The 19,252-nt window shown below is 47.9% G+C and overlaps 1 protein-coding gene across 2 annotated transcripts in view; it reads right to left on the bottom strand.

Moving 5' to 3' along the window:
• TASOR2 (transcription activation suppressor family member 2) overlaps nt 1–18,691 on the bottom strand; it is an 83,893-nt gene extending 65,202 nt beyond the window's left edge. For both annotated transcript variants that reach the window (XM_075599386.1, XM_075599387.1), the window contains exons 1-6: nt 18,528–18,691; nt 9,504–9,538; nt 3,202–3,347; nt 3,007–3,102; nt 1,374–1,446; nt 891–982 (exon numbers count right to left, since the gene is read on the bottom strand). In XM_075599386.1, coding sequence (XP_075455501.1) covers nt 891–982; nt 1,374–1,446; nt 3,007–3,102; nt 3,202–3,347; nt 9,504–9,538; nt 18,528–18,553 — 468 coding nt within the window. In that variant the 5' untranslated portion in view covers nt 18,554–18,691. The remainder of the gene's footprint in view (nt 1–890; nt 983–1,373; nt 1,447–3,006; nt 3,103–3,201; nt 3,348–9,503; nt 9,539–18,527) is intronic.
• Nucleotides 18,692–19,252: the final 561 nt, after the last annotated feature.

Here is a 19,252-nt window from a genome sequence, read left to right as displayed (position 1 = left end):
CCCCCCATTATGCCACGCATCCCAGATCCCCCCCAGTATTCAACGCATCCCAGATTCCCCCCCCAGTATGCAACGCATCCCAGATCCCCCCAGTATGCAACGCATCCCAGATCCCCCTCAGTATGCAACGCATCCCAGATCCCCCCAATATGCAACGCATTCCAGATCCCCCCCAGTATGCAACGCATTCCAGATCCCCCCCCAGTATGCAACGCATCCCAGATCCCCCCAGTATGCAACGCATCCCAGATCCCCCCCAGTATGCAACGCATCCCAGATCCCCCAAGTATGCAACGCATCCCAGATCCCCCCCAGTATGCAACGCATCCCAGATCCCCCCCATTATGCAACGCATCCCAGATCCCCCAAGTATGCAACGCATCTCAGATCCACCCCAGTATGCAACGCATCCCAGATCCCCCCCCATTATGCAACGCATCCCAGATCCCCCAAGTATGCAACGCATCCCAGATCCCCCCCCAGTACGCAACGCATCCCAGATCCACCCCCAGTATGCAACGTATCCCAGATCCCCCCCCCCAGTATGCAACGCATCCCAGATCCCCCCCCCCAGTATGCAACGCATCCCAGATCCCCCCCCAGTATGCAACGCATCCCAGATCCCCCCCCCAGTATGCAACGCATCCCAGATCCCCCCCCCCAGTATGCAATGCATCCCAGATCCCCCCCAGTATCCCAACCCATTTTAAAGGGAAGCAGATCCTGCCTCAAAAATGAGAATCTTTAATATCCGGCAGAATAATATAATGTGCCAAATACACATGAAACACCCCTTTTTAACACAATAGAACCAAGAGGGGCCACAATGCATTGCACAGACATATAGGGCATTCTAGAAGAGAATTCGTTCACCAGGTCCTTAAACTTACCTTAATTAGTTTAAATATCACTATGTATCCACACCTCCCATGGTACCATGGCCTTGAATGAAGGTAATCGGCGTATTTGGAAACGTAGACTCCTTTGCAACAGACATAAAATACACAAAAATCAACATTTCGGGTACAGTATCAGTTTGCAGACTGAAGCTGCAGCAAAAAGAAGGCGGGTTGAATTGTAAAGAGGTATCCTATATTATTATACATGATGTGTATTTAATGTTCATTTTCAGGGATGTTAAAGACAGATCTATAAATAGTCAATAGGAATGATCAGCATCTCTAAACTAGCTACTGGAGCCAACAAAAAGGGTACAGTAGAGTTTGCTGAAAGAATAGTTTTCTACGGCCTTGCAAAGAAGCTTCAACTCATGCGAGGAGTCCAACCATATCACACACAATGCCTTAAATTCTCTTTTGCTGCAGAAGTGAATGTACAAACTTTGCTTTTGGAGTGTTCCTTGGTTGCCTTACCTGCTGCTGGATCACCTAAGGTGGTAATGGCACTGTTTCTAAAACAGACTCCATGTTTGCACACCTGTTTGGCCTATAAAAAACAACAATGAATAGCAGAATTAATCCAGCAGTTCTATAATCAAAGCATACTGTTTCATAGCTCTATTGAGCTTTTACAGGTGTACCTCGTGTAAATATAACTGGTTGTGATATGATATATAATCTGTGATATGTACGAGAAACCTATGACATTGAGTTTTGTAAAGTCGAATGCAAGTCTGAATATTGGGATGACAAGGCCGCCCATGAATCTGAATGCCAATGGGCTTCTACAGGTGGGGAAGACAGCACTCACTTAGCATGCCAGGGAGGAAGAGAGACTTGGTCATTATACCGGATGGTTTGATTTCCTTATTGCATATACTCTGGTGCACTCAGGACTGTGCCTGTTTGAGCATTCTATTTTGCATTTGCTTTGTATGTTTTGAGTGCTGCTCTGGTCACTGGGGTGTAAAGGGTCAAGGGAAGTACATCGCGGTCTTTTCAGACATGAGGCAACGGGCCTGAGGAAGGGGTCTCCCCCCGAAACGTTGCCCCCCTGATTACCCTTCCCGTTAGTTTTGTTCTTTTCCCCCTACTTTCCGTGTCTTTTGTCACCCCTTGTCCCTGTGTTTAACACCCCCTATAATTTATATGCATTTTTAGTGGGTTTGCTTTGCGCCATATCACTCCAAGCATTATCTTGTATTCACATTAAATTTATTATACTATTGGCATAATCCATAGTGTCACCATTTCTCTTAGTCAGAGAGTGCTGGGACTTCCCCGTTATTGAATGCCAATGGCTTCCAACTAGGGCTCTTTAGATGGAAAGTTGTGCCCTATAATTTGTGGTTCCACAGCAAGCATCCATTCAGATTTTTGTAAAGCTTTAGAAGATCAGTAATGGGCAATGAGGAGGTAACCAGCCAGGGAAAATAGATTTCAGAATGAGGCTAAAACTAGATCACCACCATGAACGTATTGTCCCTCTCTTCTGGCAGCGTACTGTATATACACACACAGCTCAAGTAGTTCTCTCTATATTCCATCTGCTGATTATTCTGCTACAACTGCAGCTTAGGGTACATACAAAAACATCTTTTTTTTTTTTTTTTTTGGAACGGTTTCTTTTGGACATTTTCATAAATTATAAAAAGGTCAATGGGAAGGCTACAAAAAAATAACAGGGACGAGGAAATGGAGGTATGAGGGGGACATGGTTCAATTCATATACATTTCTATTTGATCATACATTTACAATTCAGATAAGACATTTACATGTTTACATGATCAAATTCTGACATATTGTGAAGATTCCCAGCCAAATGTCCCAGAACGTATCAAAACATCCATGTAACAGACTTGTGAGACGTTCCATAAGATTAATTTCTTTTCATGTGTGTAAAATCATAGTCATTGGTGGAGGTGCTTCCTTGTGCCAGAAGTTAGCTATAGTGCATCTGGTGGCCGATAACATGTTGCGGAAAAACCTGAATGCATGGATACCTGCTCAAATGGTAATAAGTCTAACATGTCTTACAGGTTAAAAAAAACAAACAAAAAAACTTGGGAGAATAAGAAGGATTAACAAGAGAAGAATATTGAATACCTGTCTCTCAGTCTCGAAAAGCAGAAATGCAAAGGATTCCTTAAGCTCCTCTTCTGTATATCCTCTTGCTTTCTTTTCCAGGTAAAAATTTCGGTACTGGAGGGTACAGAATATTTCAATAAACCAATATATATATGTCAGCAAACATTTCTCAGCACTAAACAAAGTAGAGTTTGATCCATTTGAAGATCTTACCTCTTCTACAGAAGTCTTATTGGCGACCACACTTGCTTGGCTGTACAGGAAGTATTTCGGAGAAGCTGATGCGAAAAAATTATTCCGCAATATTGATGTAATTTTCTTAAACAAGGAATTCGAACAGGATGCCACTGGCTGTGGAACTGAAGAACAAGAGCATTATAAAACTGCATTGACTTACTGCCATCTACCCAAAAATTGTACACGCCGAACTCGTGAAAAACGTTTACTCCGTGTTAAGAACGGAAATTCCAACTCACTCAATCAGAAGGTGGATAAATCCATCTGCAGTCCTGTAAAATGCTACCAGTCACATACTTGGAAACAACCATTTAACATTTGATTTGTTTACCTGAACCGTGTCAATGGAAATAATCGATGGTTTGATTTATATAAATTTATAGAAGAGAGAACAATTAGAGCCTTGTTAGGTGAGATAAGTCAAGGTCAATCATACCCAACTTGAAACTCTATATTTGGCGAGTTTCAATGTTTTTGCCATAGCAAAAAGTAAGTGTGTGTGCAAAATTTTTATAGAGTCGAGTAATTTTGAGACAATAACTTAAATTTAAGTTAGATGACCTTTCTACCTTTACAGATCTACTAGCTATGCCTTGTCCAATGAAAAGACCCAAGTTTTCCTGAAATACTTTTCTCTTTAACCTCTTTGCCAACTAATGTCACGTGTTCATGCTCACCAAAGCCTTTCCCCGTCAATGCATCAGCAGGGCAGAACGCCATTTACTAGGCAAAGATTCTCCCGTAATATTTTCGAGAGAAGGAGATTGCAAGGTTCCCAAAGCAACCATTTCCTCCGGGACCTTATTATGTCTCGCCGTTGCGAAAATAGAATAGGTGCCTGAAAGCAGTTTAAAATGTGCAAACGTTTCTGGTTTGCTGTAACAGAAATGCCGGGTCGGGGTGGAAATGTGCAGTAGGTTTGTGGCCATATCAAGTTGAATGCCCTAATTACATACACTACATGGTGTAAGTGAAGAATAGTGCCAGCCCAGGGGCCACCTTCCACACTATTTCCAAACAGTAGTGCTGAAATCTGTACCCGAAATAACACAGAATAGATTTACATTGTGAGCGCAATACTCTGCCAGGGGTGCTCAACTCCAGTCCTCAAGCCCTCCCCATCCCCCCTCCCAACAGGTCAGGTTTTCAGGGTATCCCAGCTTCAACACAGGTGGCCCAATCAGTCCCTGCTTTAGCATAGTTGGCTCAATTAGAGGCTCACTCTTCGACTGGGATATCCTGAAAACCTGACCTGTTAGGGCAGGCGTGCTCAAGCCCCTCTCTCTTCCCCTCTCCCCCCCCCCCATGCCACTACTGCAACCCAAAATGCAAGCCCTGGGCTGATTAAATGTGGTCCAGGTGGCATCAAACTGAAGAAGAAACATGAGCAGAAGGCCACAGATTTGGTGGCATTGAAAAGCAGTAAGCAGTGGCAACGTTTCACTAACACACCATTAGTTGATACTTGTATTCCTGTCACTGGCTAAAAGCATCGCATTCCCTTGTATATTCCTCTGGTAACGAAGGTATTACAACCTATTCATCCCACAGGCAAGAAGCAATGGTCGCAAAAATAAATAAATACAAATCTAATCTCTAGCCTTTCGGATGCAGAAAATAACCGCCGCGGCACAAACCTTGCGATCTACGTGTTACGGTTGGAGACATAAAAGAGAAAGTGCACCAGGAACAGTCTCCCACGCCTCTTCTGTGCTCAGCACGAGTTATAAGGGTAAGAAGCGGAGTGGGACACGAATAATGAGTGTACGAGCATTAAACGACTGCCGGAGGTGGTGGGAAGGCGCCCGGACACACAACTGCAGCCTCCCTGCTCAAGTAGCGCACGTGCAGCCCCTGAAGTAGATCATGGCGGTATACTACGGTTTTAATGCCAATGTTGGCCCATATTCGCGGTGCTGTTCCCCAAGACCCCTTACGATGACGGAAGAACCCTACTATGGCCCCCCCAATTCAAGTAAAATGGGCAGTAAGGTGTCCTATGACATAAACCGCTTAGGGAATATGGGCCTTTGTGGTGAAGTGTTAACAGAAATTGTTTCTATGCAAGAAGCACACATATCTGTACCCTGGAGCAGGGGTGTGCAAACTATTAGAGTTGTGCCCCCCTTGCTTTCTCTCTCCCCCCCCCCCCTCCACCTCGTGTCGGCATCAAATGACGCTGCATTGCCATGGTGACGGTCATGTGACGTGACATCACAGCGTTGCCATGGCGACGCATCATAGCAGCCTTCAGAATCAAGGTAAGTTGAGTTGCAGAGGTCTCACGCGATCCCCCGGCATTTAATTTAAATGCCTTGGGGAAGAGAGCGGGACCTCTGCAAACCGCTGCGCCCCCTAGAAAAATCTCCCTCCCCCCCCCCCCTTTGAACACCTCTGCCCTGGACACTGGGGTAACTGTGAGGTTAAAGATTTGAGGACAATTAGGTAATTGGGGTGTGTACAGTCAATTTATCACTACAGAAACATTACTCATTAGGATGTTGCTGCCTCCATCAGCACTCATTTTTAAAGCTGCAGTTCAAGCTGCTGTTTAAAAAAATATATATATTTATTTTTTCCATTCAATATGTGCATCAATACACTCTGCACACTGACAAGTGATTAGCTAAGCTGCAGATCGATCCGTTCTCCTGTAATCAATCGCTTTTCTCAGGGTTATTTAATTCAGTTATTGCTGGACTACATTACCCAGAATGCAAAGTTATGTGGGGAAGATCATGTGACCAGGCAAGTTACTAGATACAATTGGTGCACTGCTAGAGAGAAGGCAGGGCTCATGAGCCAGAGCCTGTCAGAAGGGGAAGGGGGTGGGACTTTGTAAATGGTTTCTATGGAAACAAAAATGCCTGTTAAATTAGAAACATTAAAAATGTCTAAAAATTTTTTTTAAATGCTACAAGTATTTTCTCATAGTACAGAACTGATTTATTAAAAAAAAAACACACATGTAGGATATTGCTTGAACTGCAGCTTTAACAGCAATTGTATTATATTGTTTTTATTTATATAGCGCCATTAATGTACATAGCGTTTCACAGTAGTAATACACGTGGTAATCAAATAAATAACAGATAATATAAATAACAGATCATGGGAATAAGTGCTTTAGACAAAAGAAACATTAAGGAAGAGGAGTCCCTGCCCCGAGGAGCTTACAGTCTAATCACAAAGAAATCCCCTCCCCCATCCCAATATCCCAAAGAAATCCCCTCCCCCATCCCAATATCCCAAAGAAATCCCCCCATCCCAATATCCCAAAGAAATCCCCCCCCCACCCCAATATCCCAAAGAAATCCCCTCCCCATCCCAATATCCCAAAGAAATCCCCCCATCCCAATATCCCAAAGAAATCCCCCCATCCCAATATCCCAAAGAAATCCCCCCCATCCCAAAGAAATCCCCTCCCCCATCCCAATATCCCAAAGAAATCCCCCCATCCCAATATCCCAAAGAAATCCCCTCCCCATCCCAATATCCCAAAGAAATCCCCCCCATCCCAAAGAAATCCCCTCCCCCATCCCAATATCCCAAAGAAATCCCCCCATCCCAATATCCCAAAGAAATCCCCCCATCCCAATATCCCAAAGAAATCCCCCCATCCCAATATCCCAAAGAAATCCCCCCATCCCAATATCCCAAAGAAATCCCCTCCCCCATCCCAATATCCCAAAGAAATCCCCTCCCCCAACCCAATATCCCAAAGAAATCCCCCCATCCCAATATCCCAAAGAAATCCCCTCCCCATCCCAATATCCCAAAGAAATCCCCCCCATCCCAAAGAAATCCCCTCCCCCATCCCAATATCCCAAAGAAATCCCCCCATCCCAATATCCCAAAGAAATCCCCCCATCCCAATATCCCAAAGAAATCCCCCCATCCCAATATCCCAAAGAAATCCCCTCCCCCATCCCAATATCCCAAAGAAATCCCCTCCCCCATCCCAATATCCCAAAGAAATCCCCTCCCCATCCCAATATCCCAAAGAAATCCCCCACACCCCAATATCCCAAAGAAATCCCCCACACCCCAATATCCCAAAGAAATCCCCTCCCCCATCCCAATATCCCAAATAAATCCCCTCCCCCATCCCAATATCCCAAAGAAATCCCCCCCATCCCAATATCCCAAAGAAATCCCCCCCACCCCAATATCCCAAAGAAATCCCCTCCATCCCAATATCCCAAAGAAATCCCCCCCACCCCAATATCCCAAAGAAATCCCCTCCCCCACCCCAATATCCCAAAGAAATCCCCCCATCCCAATATCCCAAAGAAATCCCCTCCCCCATCCCAATATCCCAAAGAAATCCCCCCATCCCAATATCCCAAAGAAATCCCCTCCCCCATCCCAATATCCCAAAGAAATCCCCCCCACATCCCAATATCCCAAAGAAATCCCCCCCACCCCAATATCCCAAAGAAATCCCCCCCACCCCAATATCCCAAAGAAATCCCCCCACCCCAATATCCCAAATAAATCCCCCCCACACCAATATCCCAAAGAAATCCCCCCACCCCAATATCCCAAATAAATCCCCCCCACACCAATATCCCAAAGAAATCCCCTCCCCATCCCAATATCCCAAAGAAATCCCCTCCCCCACCCCAATATCCCAAAGAAATCCCCTCCCCCACCCCAATATCCCAAAGAAATCCCTCCACCCCAATATCCCAAATAAATCCCCCCCACCCCAATATCCCAAAGAAATCCCTCCACCCCAATATCCCAAATAAATCCCCCTGCACCCCAATATCCCAAAGAAATCCCCCCATCCCAATATCCCAAAGAAATCCCCCCCACCCCAATATCCCAAAGAAATCCCCCCCACCCCAATATCCCAAAGAAATCCCCCCCCACCCCAATATCCCAAAGAAATCCCCCATCCCAATATCCCAAAAAAATCCCCCCCACCCCAATATCCCAAAGAAATCCCCCCCACCCCAATATCCCAAATAAATCCCCCCCACCCCAATATCCCAAAGAAATCCCACCCCCACCCCAATATCCCAAAGAAATCCCACCCCCACCCCAATATCCCAAAGAACCCCCCCCCCATCCCAATGAAATACACCCACCAGAGACCCCTGGATCAAAAGATAGGCTGCTCCATTCGGTGGTCAGAGGGGAACATCATGGTCCTTCTTTACTCATTGGGGCTATTTAGTAAGATATATTTCTGCGCCGGAATAAACTTCACAGCCTTGTCATTTAAAGGGATGGGAAGGGGCCTTGTGGAAAAGCACGGCTTAGTCCATATGGGTGTGCGTGTAATAGTGACGCCCCCTACATTAAATGACTGACACGATGTGGCTGGAGTCAATGTTCAGTCACCACCCAGAACCCTTATCTGCAGAGTAACCACTGTATGACATGAAGCAATGTGGTAAATGAAGCGGGTTTGAGGACCTGTTGAAGACGCAGATACACCCATGGATATTATAGCATTGTTCCACTTTTGTCAGTGGAGAGTTGTCACTTTTTGACCCACCATTATGACCTGGTTTGCAACCACTAGCAGCTTCACAATGCAGAATCAGTGACCAAGCTCGAAACGATGGGTCCAAAATCACCAAACCAGCTGCCTGGAGTCAGGCCACAAATTCTGTACTCCCTTGTCTCAGGCTTAATACACACGGAAGAACGTAAAGGAGATATCTTCACTTCATATTTACTTGCATGGTCTCCAGGGAAAAGCGACAAATAGTATACATTTCTCAGGTCATTATGTTGTCGCGGTTCACTCAGGTGATTTGGGTTGCCAGGTATCCAGTATTGAACCAGACTGTCCTGTATTTGAACACTGTCCAGTAAATAATTAGAGGTTATACTGGACATGTATGTGTATACCGGCATTACCTCTCTGGATATAGTGACCTGACCTGCTTGGGTGAGGGGCGGGATTTCCCCGAGCAGGGCTGTTGGTAGGGGGCTGGACAACTTCCTCCATCCTGATTGAAAGCATTACCAAGCAGCAGCCAATCAGCATGGAGGTGTCAAGAGCCTGGGGGTGGGGCCAAGGAGAGGAGGAAACAGCATGGCACGGTGAGAGGAGTGTGCGCACGCGCGTCTCGAGTGCGTCACACCTTTCACCATTGTGTCCAGTATTTTTGGAGAAGCTACCTGGCAACCCCAACGATGAATAAAGAAAGCAGCTGAAGGACTGCTGCTTAATATACAGAACAGAAAAAGGCAACTCTTATTTCTGTCTGTAGAACAATGTTTTTCCCCCGCTTTCTTCCAAATGTTACTTTCCTTACCCTGGCCATGTTCCACGTGCGGTACGCTCCATCTCCTGAGAAAACAAAGAATTCAACGTCTCAAAACGAGTCCTATAAATTAGCAAAAGTCTACAGTACTATAGATGGGGGGACAAAAATAAAAAGCCGTTTAGGAGTCAGCGTTTAGGGAGACAAGAGGGACACACACACACACACACACACACACACACACACACACACACACACACACACACTTGCAATTGTCTTCTCAATACTGGTGTAAATAGTGCTCTAAGTTTCCGGAGATTCATTTATCACAGCCAAGACCCACCCTTCAAATGCTGGCTCCCAAGTTTTTTTTTTTTTAAACATTTTTACACACACACACGCTCGCGCCCACACACGCTCGCGCCCACACACGCGCGCGCCCACACACGCGCGCGCCCACACACGCTCGCGCCCACACACGCGCGCGCCCACACACACACACCACTTTTTTCCCCCATTATTATTTATTCTTTCATTATATGTGTGTGTCTCCCCCCCAGCCTGCACTGCTTGCTGGGACTCACTGACATGGTGTATTAGTGACAGGCGCACACCTGTGTGTGTCTCCCCCCCAGCCTGCACTGCTTGCTGGGACTCACTGACATGGTGTATTAGTGACAGGCGTACACCTCTGTATGTCTCCCCCCAGCCTGCACTGCTTGCTGGGACTCACACACTGACATGGTGTATTAGTGACAGGCGCACACCTGTGTATGTCTCCCCCCCCCCCCCAGCCTGCACTGCTTGCTGGGATTCACACTGACATGGTGTATTAGTGACAGGCGCTCACCTGTGTATGTCTCCCCCCCCCCCCCAGCCTGCACTGCTTGCTGGGATTCACACTGACATGGTGTATTAGTGACAGGCGCTCACCTGTGTTTGTCGACCCCCCCCAGCCTGCACTGCTTGCTGGGACTCACACACTGACATGGTGTATTAGTGACAGGTGCTCACCTGTGTATGTCTCCTCCCCCCCCAGCCTGCACTGCTTGCTGGGACTCACACACTGACATGGTGTATTAGTGACAGGCGCACACCTGTGTAAGTCCCCCCCCCAGCCTGCACTGCTTGCTGGGACTCACACACTGACATGGTGTATTAGTGACAGGCGCACACCTGTGTATGTCTCCCCCCAGCCTGCACTGCTTGCTGGGATTCACACTGACATGGTGTATTAGTGACAGGTGCTCACCTGTGTATGTCCCCCCCCAGCCTGCACTGCTTGCTGGGATTCACACTGACATGGTGTATTAGTGACAGGCGCACACCTGTGTATGTCTCCCCCCAGCCTGTACTGCTTGCTGGGATTCACACTGACATGGTGTATTAGTGACAGGCGCACACCTGTGTATGTCTCCCCCCAGCCTGTACTGCTTGCTGGGACTCACACACTGACATGGTGTATTAGTGACAGGTGCTCACCTGTGTATGTCTCCCCCCCCCCAGCCTGCACTGCTTGCTGGGACTCACTCACACTGACATGGTGTATTAGTGACAGGCGCACACCTGTGTATGTCCTCCCCCCCCCAGCCTGCACTGCTTGCTGGGACTCACACACTGACATGGTGTATTAGTGACAGGCGCACACCTGTGTATGTCTCCCCCCAGCCTGCACTGCTTGCTGGGACTCACTCACACTGACATGGTGTATTAGTGACAGGTGCTCACCTGTGTATGTCTCCCCCCCCCCCCCCCCAGCCTGCACTGCTTGCTGGGACTCACACTGACATGGTGTATTAGTGACAGGCGCACACCTCTGTATGTCTCCCCCCAGCCTGCACTGCTTGTTGGGACTCACACGCTGACATGGTGTATTAGTGACAGGCGCACACCTGTGTATGTCTCCCCCCAGCCTGCACTGCTTGCTGGGACTCACACACTGACATGGTGTATTAGTGACAGGCGCACACCTGTGTATGTCTCCCCCCAGCCTGCACTGCTTGCTGGGATTCACACACTGACATGGTGTATTAGTGACAGGCGCACACCTGTGTATGTCTCCCCCCAGCCTGCACTGCTTGCTGGGATTCACACTGACATGGTGTATTAGTGACAGGCGCACACCTGTGTATGTCTCCCCCCAGCCTGCACTGCTTGCTGGGACTCACTCACACTAACATGGTGTATTAGTGACAGGTGCTCACCTGTGTATGTCTCCCCCCCCCCCCCCCCAGCCTGCACTGCTTGCTGGGACTCACTCACACTGACATGGTGTATTAGTGACAGGCGCACACTTGTGTATGTCCCCCCCCCCCCCAGCCTGCACTGCTTGCTGGGACTCACACTGACATGGTGTATTAGTGACAGGCGCACACCTGTGTATGTCCCCCCCCAGCCTGCACTGCTTGCTGGGATTCACACACTGACATGGTGTATTAGTGACAGGCGCACACCTGTGTATGTCTCCCCCAGCCTGCACTGCTTGCTGGGATTCACACTGACATGGTGTATTAGTGACAGGCGCACACCTGTGTATGTCCCCCCCCAGCCTGCACTGCTTGCTGGGACTCACACACTGACATGGTGTATTAGTGACAGGCGCACACCTGTGTATGTCTCCCCCCAGCCTGCACTGCTTGCTGGGACTCACACACTGACATGGTGTATTAGTGACAGGCGCTCACCTGTGTATGTCTCCCCCCCCCCCAGCCTGCACTGCTTGCTGGGATTCACACTGACATGGTGTATTAGTGACAGGCGCTCACCTGTGTATGTCGACCCCCCCCAGCCTGCACTGCTTGCTGGGACTCACACACTGACATGGTGTATTAGTGACAGGTGCTCACCTGTGTATGTCTCCTCCCCCCCCAGCCTGCACTGCTTGCTGGGACTCACACACTGACATGGTGTATTAGTGACAGGCGCACACCTGTGTAAGTCCCCCCCCCAGCCTGCACTGCTTGCTGGGACTCACACACTGACATGGTGTATTAGTGACAGGCGCACACCTGTGTATGTCTTCCCCCAGCCTGCACTGCTTGCTGGGATTCACACTGACATGGTGTATTAGTGACAGGTGCTCACCTGTGTATGTCCCCCCCCAGCCTGCACTGCTTGCTGGGATTCACACTGACATGGTGTATTAGTGACAGGCGCACACCTGTGTATGTCTCCCCCCAGCCTGTACTGCTTGCTGGGATTCACACTGACATGGTGTATTAGTGACAGGCGCACACCTGTGTATGTCTCCCCCCAGCCTGTACTGCTTGCTGGGACTCACACACTGACATGGTGTATTAGTGACAGGTGCTCACCTGTGTATGTCTCCCCCCCCCCAGCCTGCACTGCTTGCTGGGACTCACTCACACTGACATGGTGTATTAGTGACAGGCGCACACCTGTGTATGTCCTCCCCCCCCCAGCCTGCACTGCTTGCTGGGACTCACACACTGACATGGTGTATTAGTGACAGGCGCACACCTGTGTATGTCTCCCCCCAGCCTGCACTGCTTGCTGGGACTCACTCACACTGACACGGTGTCTTAGTGACAGGTGCTCACCTGTGTATGTCTCCCCCCCCCCCCCCCAGCCTGCACTGCTTGCTGGGACTCACACTGACATGGTGTATTAGTGACAGGCGCACACCTCTGTATGTCTCCCCCCAGCCTGCACTGCTTGCTGGGACTCACACGCTGACATGGTGTATTAGTGACAGGTGCTCACCTGTGTATGTCTCCCCCCCCCCCCCAGCCTGCACTGCTTGCTGGGACTCACTCACACTGACATGGTGTATTAGTGACAGGCGCACACTTGTGTATGTCCCCCCCCCCCCCAGCCTGCACTGCTTGCTGGGACTCACACTGACATGGTGTATTAGTGACAGGCGCACACCTGTGTATGTCCCCCCCCAGCCTGCACTGCTTGCTGGGATTCACACACTGACATGGTGTATTAGTGACAGGCGCACACCTGTGTATGTCTCCCCCAGCCTGCACTGCTTGCTGGGATTCACACTGACATGGTGTATTAGTGACAGGCGCACACCTGTGTATGTCCCCCCCCAGCCTGCACTGCTTGCTGGGACTCACACACTGACATGGTGTATTAGTGACAGGCGCACACCTGTGTATGTCTCCCCCCAGCCTGCACCGCTTGCTGGGATTCACACACTGACACATTGTGCCTCACAAGTCAGTCAGTCACCGGCCCCTGCACATTCGTCCCCAAACCAGCAGGGGTCGCTACGCGGCTCCCCCCTCTCACCTCATTGTCAGCTGAGCTAGAGATCACGTGGCCGCGGTTTTCAAACCCATACACACGGGAGCGCGGGCGCCGCACGCACGCACGCGCTCGCTCGCATTGCACGGGAAGATACAGAAAGAAAAAAGGCGGCGACGTCACAATGGCTGGAACGCTGGGATGTCACAATGTATGGGTTCTGCAGGTTAACCCCTTGACCGTCGGTTGAAATGGGCGCGAGGTGCCCGTGCCCGCATGGAAGGGCAGAGATACTGCATGGATAAGCCCATACATTGTATAACATGGGGGAGCCTCTCTCCCACTGGTGTGAAACCTGGTCTTAATGGCAAGCGATGAACAGGGACCACGTGTTTAGCTATATACATACACACACGTTTTTAGTGTGTACTGTATGTATGTGTGTATATATCTAGATATGCATATATCTAGATCTACCTACCTAGACCTCTCTCGATATATATATCTATATACACAAATAAATATATACTTGTTTTGATTAATATTACTACTACACACTCACCTGGTGGCCTAAAGGGTAGATAATTCATCCCCAGCAACAATTAACTCAGTTTTCGTTATTATTAAAATCTATTATTCCATAATCTTTGGCAGCTATGAATGGTGGAAGCATTATTACCCAATGCCAAAAGCAAAAGTTCAGACCAATAAAGGGATTTCTAAGGAAATCTAAAAGCCCCATACAACCTATAAAAAGATTGAAACTGCTAAAAATGCAGGTTTACGAGAATCCAAAAGAGCTTTTGCGGTGCCGTGTGTTGCAAAACGCTATGGGCATTCATACCACTTCAAATATAGATCCAGAGTAAATCTAAGGCAATAGCGCTGGGTTATATTTACCGCAGAAACAGATTTCGTATGATGGTCGGCTTTATAGTGCACTAAAAAGATAAGCCCTTGCATCAAAAATAAAAACACATTCAGCTTTTAGAAGTGCAACTGTGAAAACGGAATTTGTTTTTACTTGCTACAGGCCCTGTATAATACGAACACTGGCGGTACTTCCTGATCTCCAATTATCATCCCAATTACTTTGCGAAGGGAAAATTATTAGATAAAAATGAAAAAAACCCTCCGAGGTATTTGCTTACTATAGGAACGTCAAGCAGCCATCCCACAGAAGTCTACGGGAGCTTAACGCCTATAATGTTACTGTTACTATCTGTCCGCTAGCATAGGGTGACCATATTTATCCCTGCAAAAACCCGGGGCAAATGTCGTGCACGGGAGAAGAGCGCTTGCTGGCTGCTCGTGTGCATGCGCAGTCTGCGCTCGCCAGGTGGATCCAAATACTGGGACAGCACCCAAAACAGTCGGGACATAGCCCTAAAAAAAAAAAACGGGGCTGTCCCGGATTAACCGGGACATCTGGTCACCCTACCTCAGCAAGTCCTGCTCTTTAAAAAAAAAAAAAATCTAAGTGTTAAAACTCATGATTTTCCTTACCTCTAGTTTCTGAGGTTACCATGGTAACCTGTGTGCAGCTGGTTTCAGTTGCTTATGGGAGGGTAGTGGCCCCTCCCCCCCAAGGTTTAAGCTTGCCCCACCCCACTTTCCAAGTTGGCAGGTCAGTTTCATTTTGCCAGGTTACGACAGATCCAATGTGATCATTCTTCCTGTAATTATACAGGGGATCTTGCTTGCTTACAGTTTGATTGTGACAAATCTAATACAGAGTGCTTTTCCTGGTAATGTACAGGTTAATAAGAGCTTCAATCAGACTTAGAACTTTGCAACTAATTTTGACAGATTTATTATAAATCATTCTTCCTGGTAATGCACAGGTTATTAAGAATTTATATTAGTGTTAGGTACCCTTGAGATGTGGTCTGCCGTGTAGTGGCTCAGGGATTTACAACACTTTGGCCAAAATGTTAAACTAAAAGACCATTTTATTCAAAAGATATCTATACATATATATTTAGGCACTGTACCGTGTATAAGTTTCATTGGATGTGCACTGAGCTCTGTCTGTGTTTCATGTTGTCTCTGGTTTTAATTATACAGGTAAATAAGAATTTTAACCCAGGTAGTGTTAGGACCTGCCAACGGTCATGCCTTGAAAGTGGCAGCAGGCTTAAGACGCTCTGGCCAAAGGGTTAAACGAAATGACCCTTTTTACAAGAGATATATAGGTATTGCACTGTGTATTTTTGTCACATTGGAAGTAGCTTTGGGCATTTCTGTTTTTTGTTGTTACCATGGTAACCTTTAGGCCACGGATATAGTAGGCGCGCGCTACAGAGCGCATGGTGTCGAGCATGCCTGTCGCTTGAGTGATCCTTGGCCTTTGGAATGGAGAGGGGGAGGTGCGACGGGGGAGGCGTGATCGCGACGTCACAAAGCTGTTTTGCCCACATTGGCTGAACCCGCTCACGTGACCCGGCGGTCGCTCGACCAAAACCTTTTGTCCGCTTTAAAATTGTCTGTGCCGTCGCGCTTCCTCGCGCGCTCTATGGCCCGCCTCATACAGGTACAGCCTTTTGTTTGTGACGCACGCGGCCTAAGACTGCACAGCGCTCTGGAAATAGCGCCATCTTAACCTCGGAAACAGCAAGATGTGTGTATGTGTGTATATATCTTTATCTATTACAAACTACTTGGCATTGAAACGATGATGAGGGGCTGACCCTATACAAACTATTTAGGACTGGAAACCACTTAGATTGTAAGCTCTTCGGGGCAGGGACTCCTTTTCCTATTGTTTTATGTTTGAAGCGCTTATTCGCATTGTGTTATAATATTATGTCACGTGTATTGCTATGTAAAGATATACACACAAAAGTGCTTTGCTGTATGAGCACAGGCGGTAGAGCTGTAATCTGAGGTGGATCTCAGTAATCAGAGCAGAAAGTGATGTTACACGATACCTCGAACACTGAAATGATTCCCCTAGGAAGAGACCAGAACAATTGGTGCATTTGTGTCAGTGATCTGTGCACTTTCTGTACACATACACATCTGGGTTATGGAGTTAGGCAAAAGCAAAAAATAAAAAAGTTTCATACAGGCGTCAAGGACGAGATGCTTAAAGGAGAGCAGTCTTGTGCACCAAAGACAGGGAACCAAGCACTGGTCAAACCATTAAAGCAAACTAAAAATAGTAGGCAGAGTCAAATCAGCAGCGTAGGCAAATTCACTGAACAGATCATTATAAAAAGGGTAGTCCCATCCAGGACCAAAGTGAAATAATGGTAGTGATATGTTTCATGTGTTATATGTAGCGTGGCACCTTTTTTTGGTGAGGAGGGGCTGGGGGGAAAGATAAAACCAGACTGTTTTAACTTTAAATACCTCCACGGTTACCAAATGCTTCTGCGAGTTCTCCCGATTGTTTACCAAATCCCTCTTGGGCCTGGGCACCGTTGTATGTACAAGTCAATTTCAGTGCGTGCTAGTTAATGTTTAACTGAAATAAGGAATTGAAAATAAGCACACATAAATAATTTCCTTTTGAGGTCACGGAAGATTTACATTGGCAAGCTGTTTTAAAACCTAAAATGTGCTCTCCTGAATTCAATAACTACTTTATACCGCCCATAAACCAATGATCAAGAACACAATCTCCCCCTCACTCATGTATACAAGTCCTAGGCTGGAAATGTTTCAAGAGCCCATCAATTAATAAAAACCGTTCCCTGTGACATCAGGAGGTAATCTCTGAGCAATGGCTACGTCACATTGACGATTTAGCCAATGAGGGCAAACCAGTCGCGTGGCATCATGGCCGCGCCCCCGCCGCGAGCAATCAGAAGTCCATTGATCACGTCAGAAACGGGTGAACGCGCCGCCAGGTGCTCCGTGTGCGCGCACAGACTGGGGCAACAGCCCAAGACAGGGTGAGCGCAAACTTTTGAAGCTGCGCCCCCGTCTTCCCTTCCCCGGCTCTCGCGCCCCCTACCTCGTACCTGCGTCAAATTATGCTGCTGGGTCATGTGACGTCACGTGACCCGCGGCATCATGTCACGTGGCCCAGCGGTGTCGTTTGACGCTGCATTTCCATGGCGACGCGTCACACAGCCGGCTCAATCCCGGTAAGTAGAGTGTTGCAGGGGCCTCACGCGGTCCCCCGGTATTTAATTAAATGCCGTGGGGAAGAGCGCGGGGCCTCTGCAACCGACCGCACACTCCCAGAAAAATCTCTCACCCCCCCCCCCCCAGTTTGCGCACCCTTGGCCTAAGTGACGTCATCCACCGCAGAGCGGGATTTGGACCCATTTAATATACCCCAGTTTTTTTGGACCCTGTATTTACAACATTGGATACCTTTTGCACAGACTTTTTGTAATCTGAACATTTGGAGCTGCGGCTCAACGAGGGTCTGGAAAGGACATAGACGTGTGTGTGTGTGTGTGTGTGTGTGTGTACATACCTACACGCCCCCTATGTTCTGCCCATGACATCCACCTTTCCTCCCGCCTTATTACCTCCTCTCACTCCCGCAAGCCTTCTCACGTGCTGCCCCCTCTCTCTGGGATCCCCTACCACGCACCATCAGACTCTTCCCCCAGCGTCTTAATAGCTTCAGTGGTCACACTTAGGCTGGTCACACCTTTGCTCGTGCAGAGGCTGGTCAGTGAGCGGGTGCTTAACTGGCCATGGTGCGGGGGTCACGGAGCTGGTTCGCCCTCATTGGGCGAACATCTCATGTGAGCGCCTGTCGCGCCAAGAAATCAGTTTGAACCGATTTCTGACGCCATGCGCGCCCCCTCCCGCGCGCACGCCACATGGACGTGAACACTGCCTTAACCATATTCCAACCTGATCCCCACACTATCCTACAATGAGCAACCTTACCTTCTAGTTTCAACGTTGTTCCTCATTCCCTGTCGAACGAGCAGCGAGCAGGGCCCGCACTACCTCCTTGTATCTGTTCGTACATGTTGGTCCTCACTTGTATTTAACCGTTTATGTTTTTGTAATATAAAATCACTCTGTACCCCTGTTGTACTGCACTGTGGAATGAACAATAGCAATAATCATGATTGAGACCTAAAAAAAAAAAAAAATGTTGAAAACCTGAAATATTATTTCTTCTCTTTACTTACAAGAAGAGGGGTCTAACAAAAGCCCAGGTCCACGTGCCAAGCTTTAGCACGCCTTTACCCCCATTCATATGAATGCTAAAGCTTAGCACCAACGTGTGGATCTGGGCCGAAGGAGGAGAGAGGCGGTGACTGCCAATCGTGCAATACAAGTTCATTCTATTTATTAATTTCCACATTGGAAAAAAACGGCGTTAACAAAGAACTAAGGGCAGTAAAATCCACCCCAAACATTGTATTAAAATATTTACACGTGCTGTTGTGGCCTTATTATTGGCTCAATGGCAGAAAAGCCCCTCAATGGTCATCAAGGAAGAGGACAACAGCCCTATTTTCAATTTAACGATGTCCGGATCTGGTGGGAGAGGAATCAACTGGGATTGCAGCATTAAAAATCCAACTTTGTAATCTTGCTGGCAATGCATCCCCTCTGTATCTTCTTCTGCACCTAATTCTCCTGCCTTCCTTGACTTTTTC

Source organism: Ascaphus truei, chromosome 5, assembly GCF_040206685.1.
Source record: "Ascaphus truei isolate aAscTru1 chromosome 5, aAscTru1.hap1, whole genome shotgun sequence".
NCBI lineage: Eukaryota > Metazoa > Chordata > Amphibia > Anura > Ascaphidae > Ascaphus > Ascaphus truei.
Note: the sequence above shows the minus strand (reverse complement) of the source record. Positions and strands in the feature narration are given on the sequence as shown.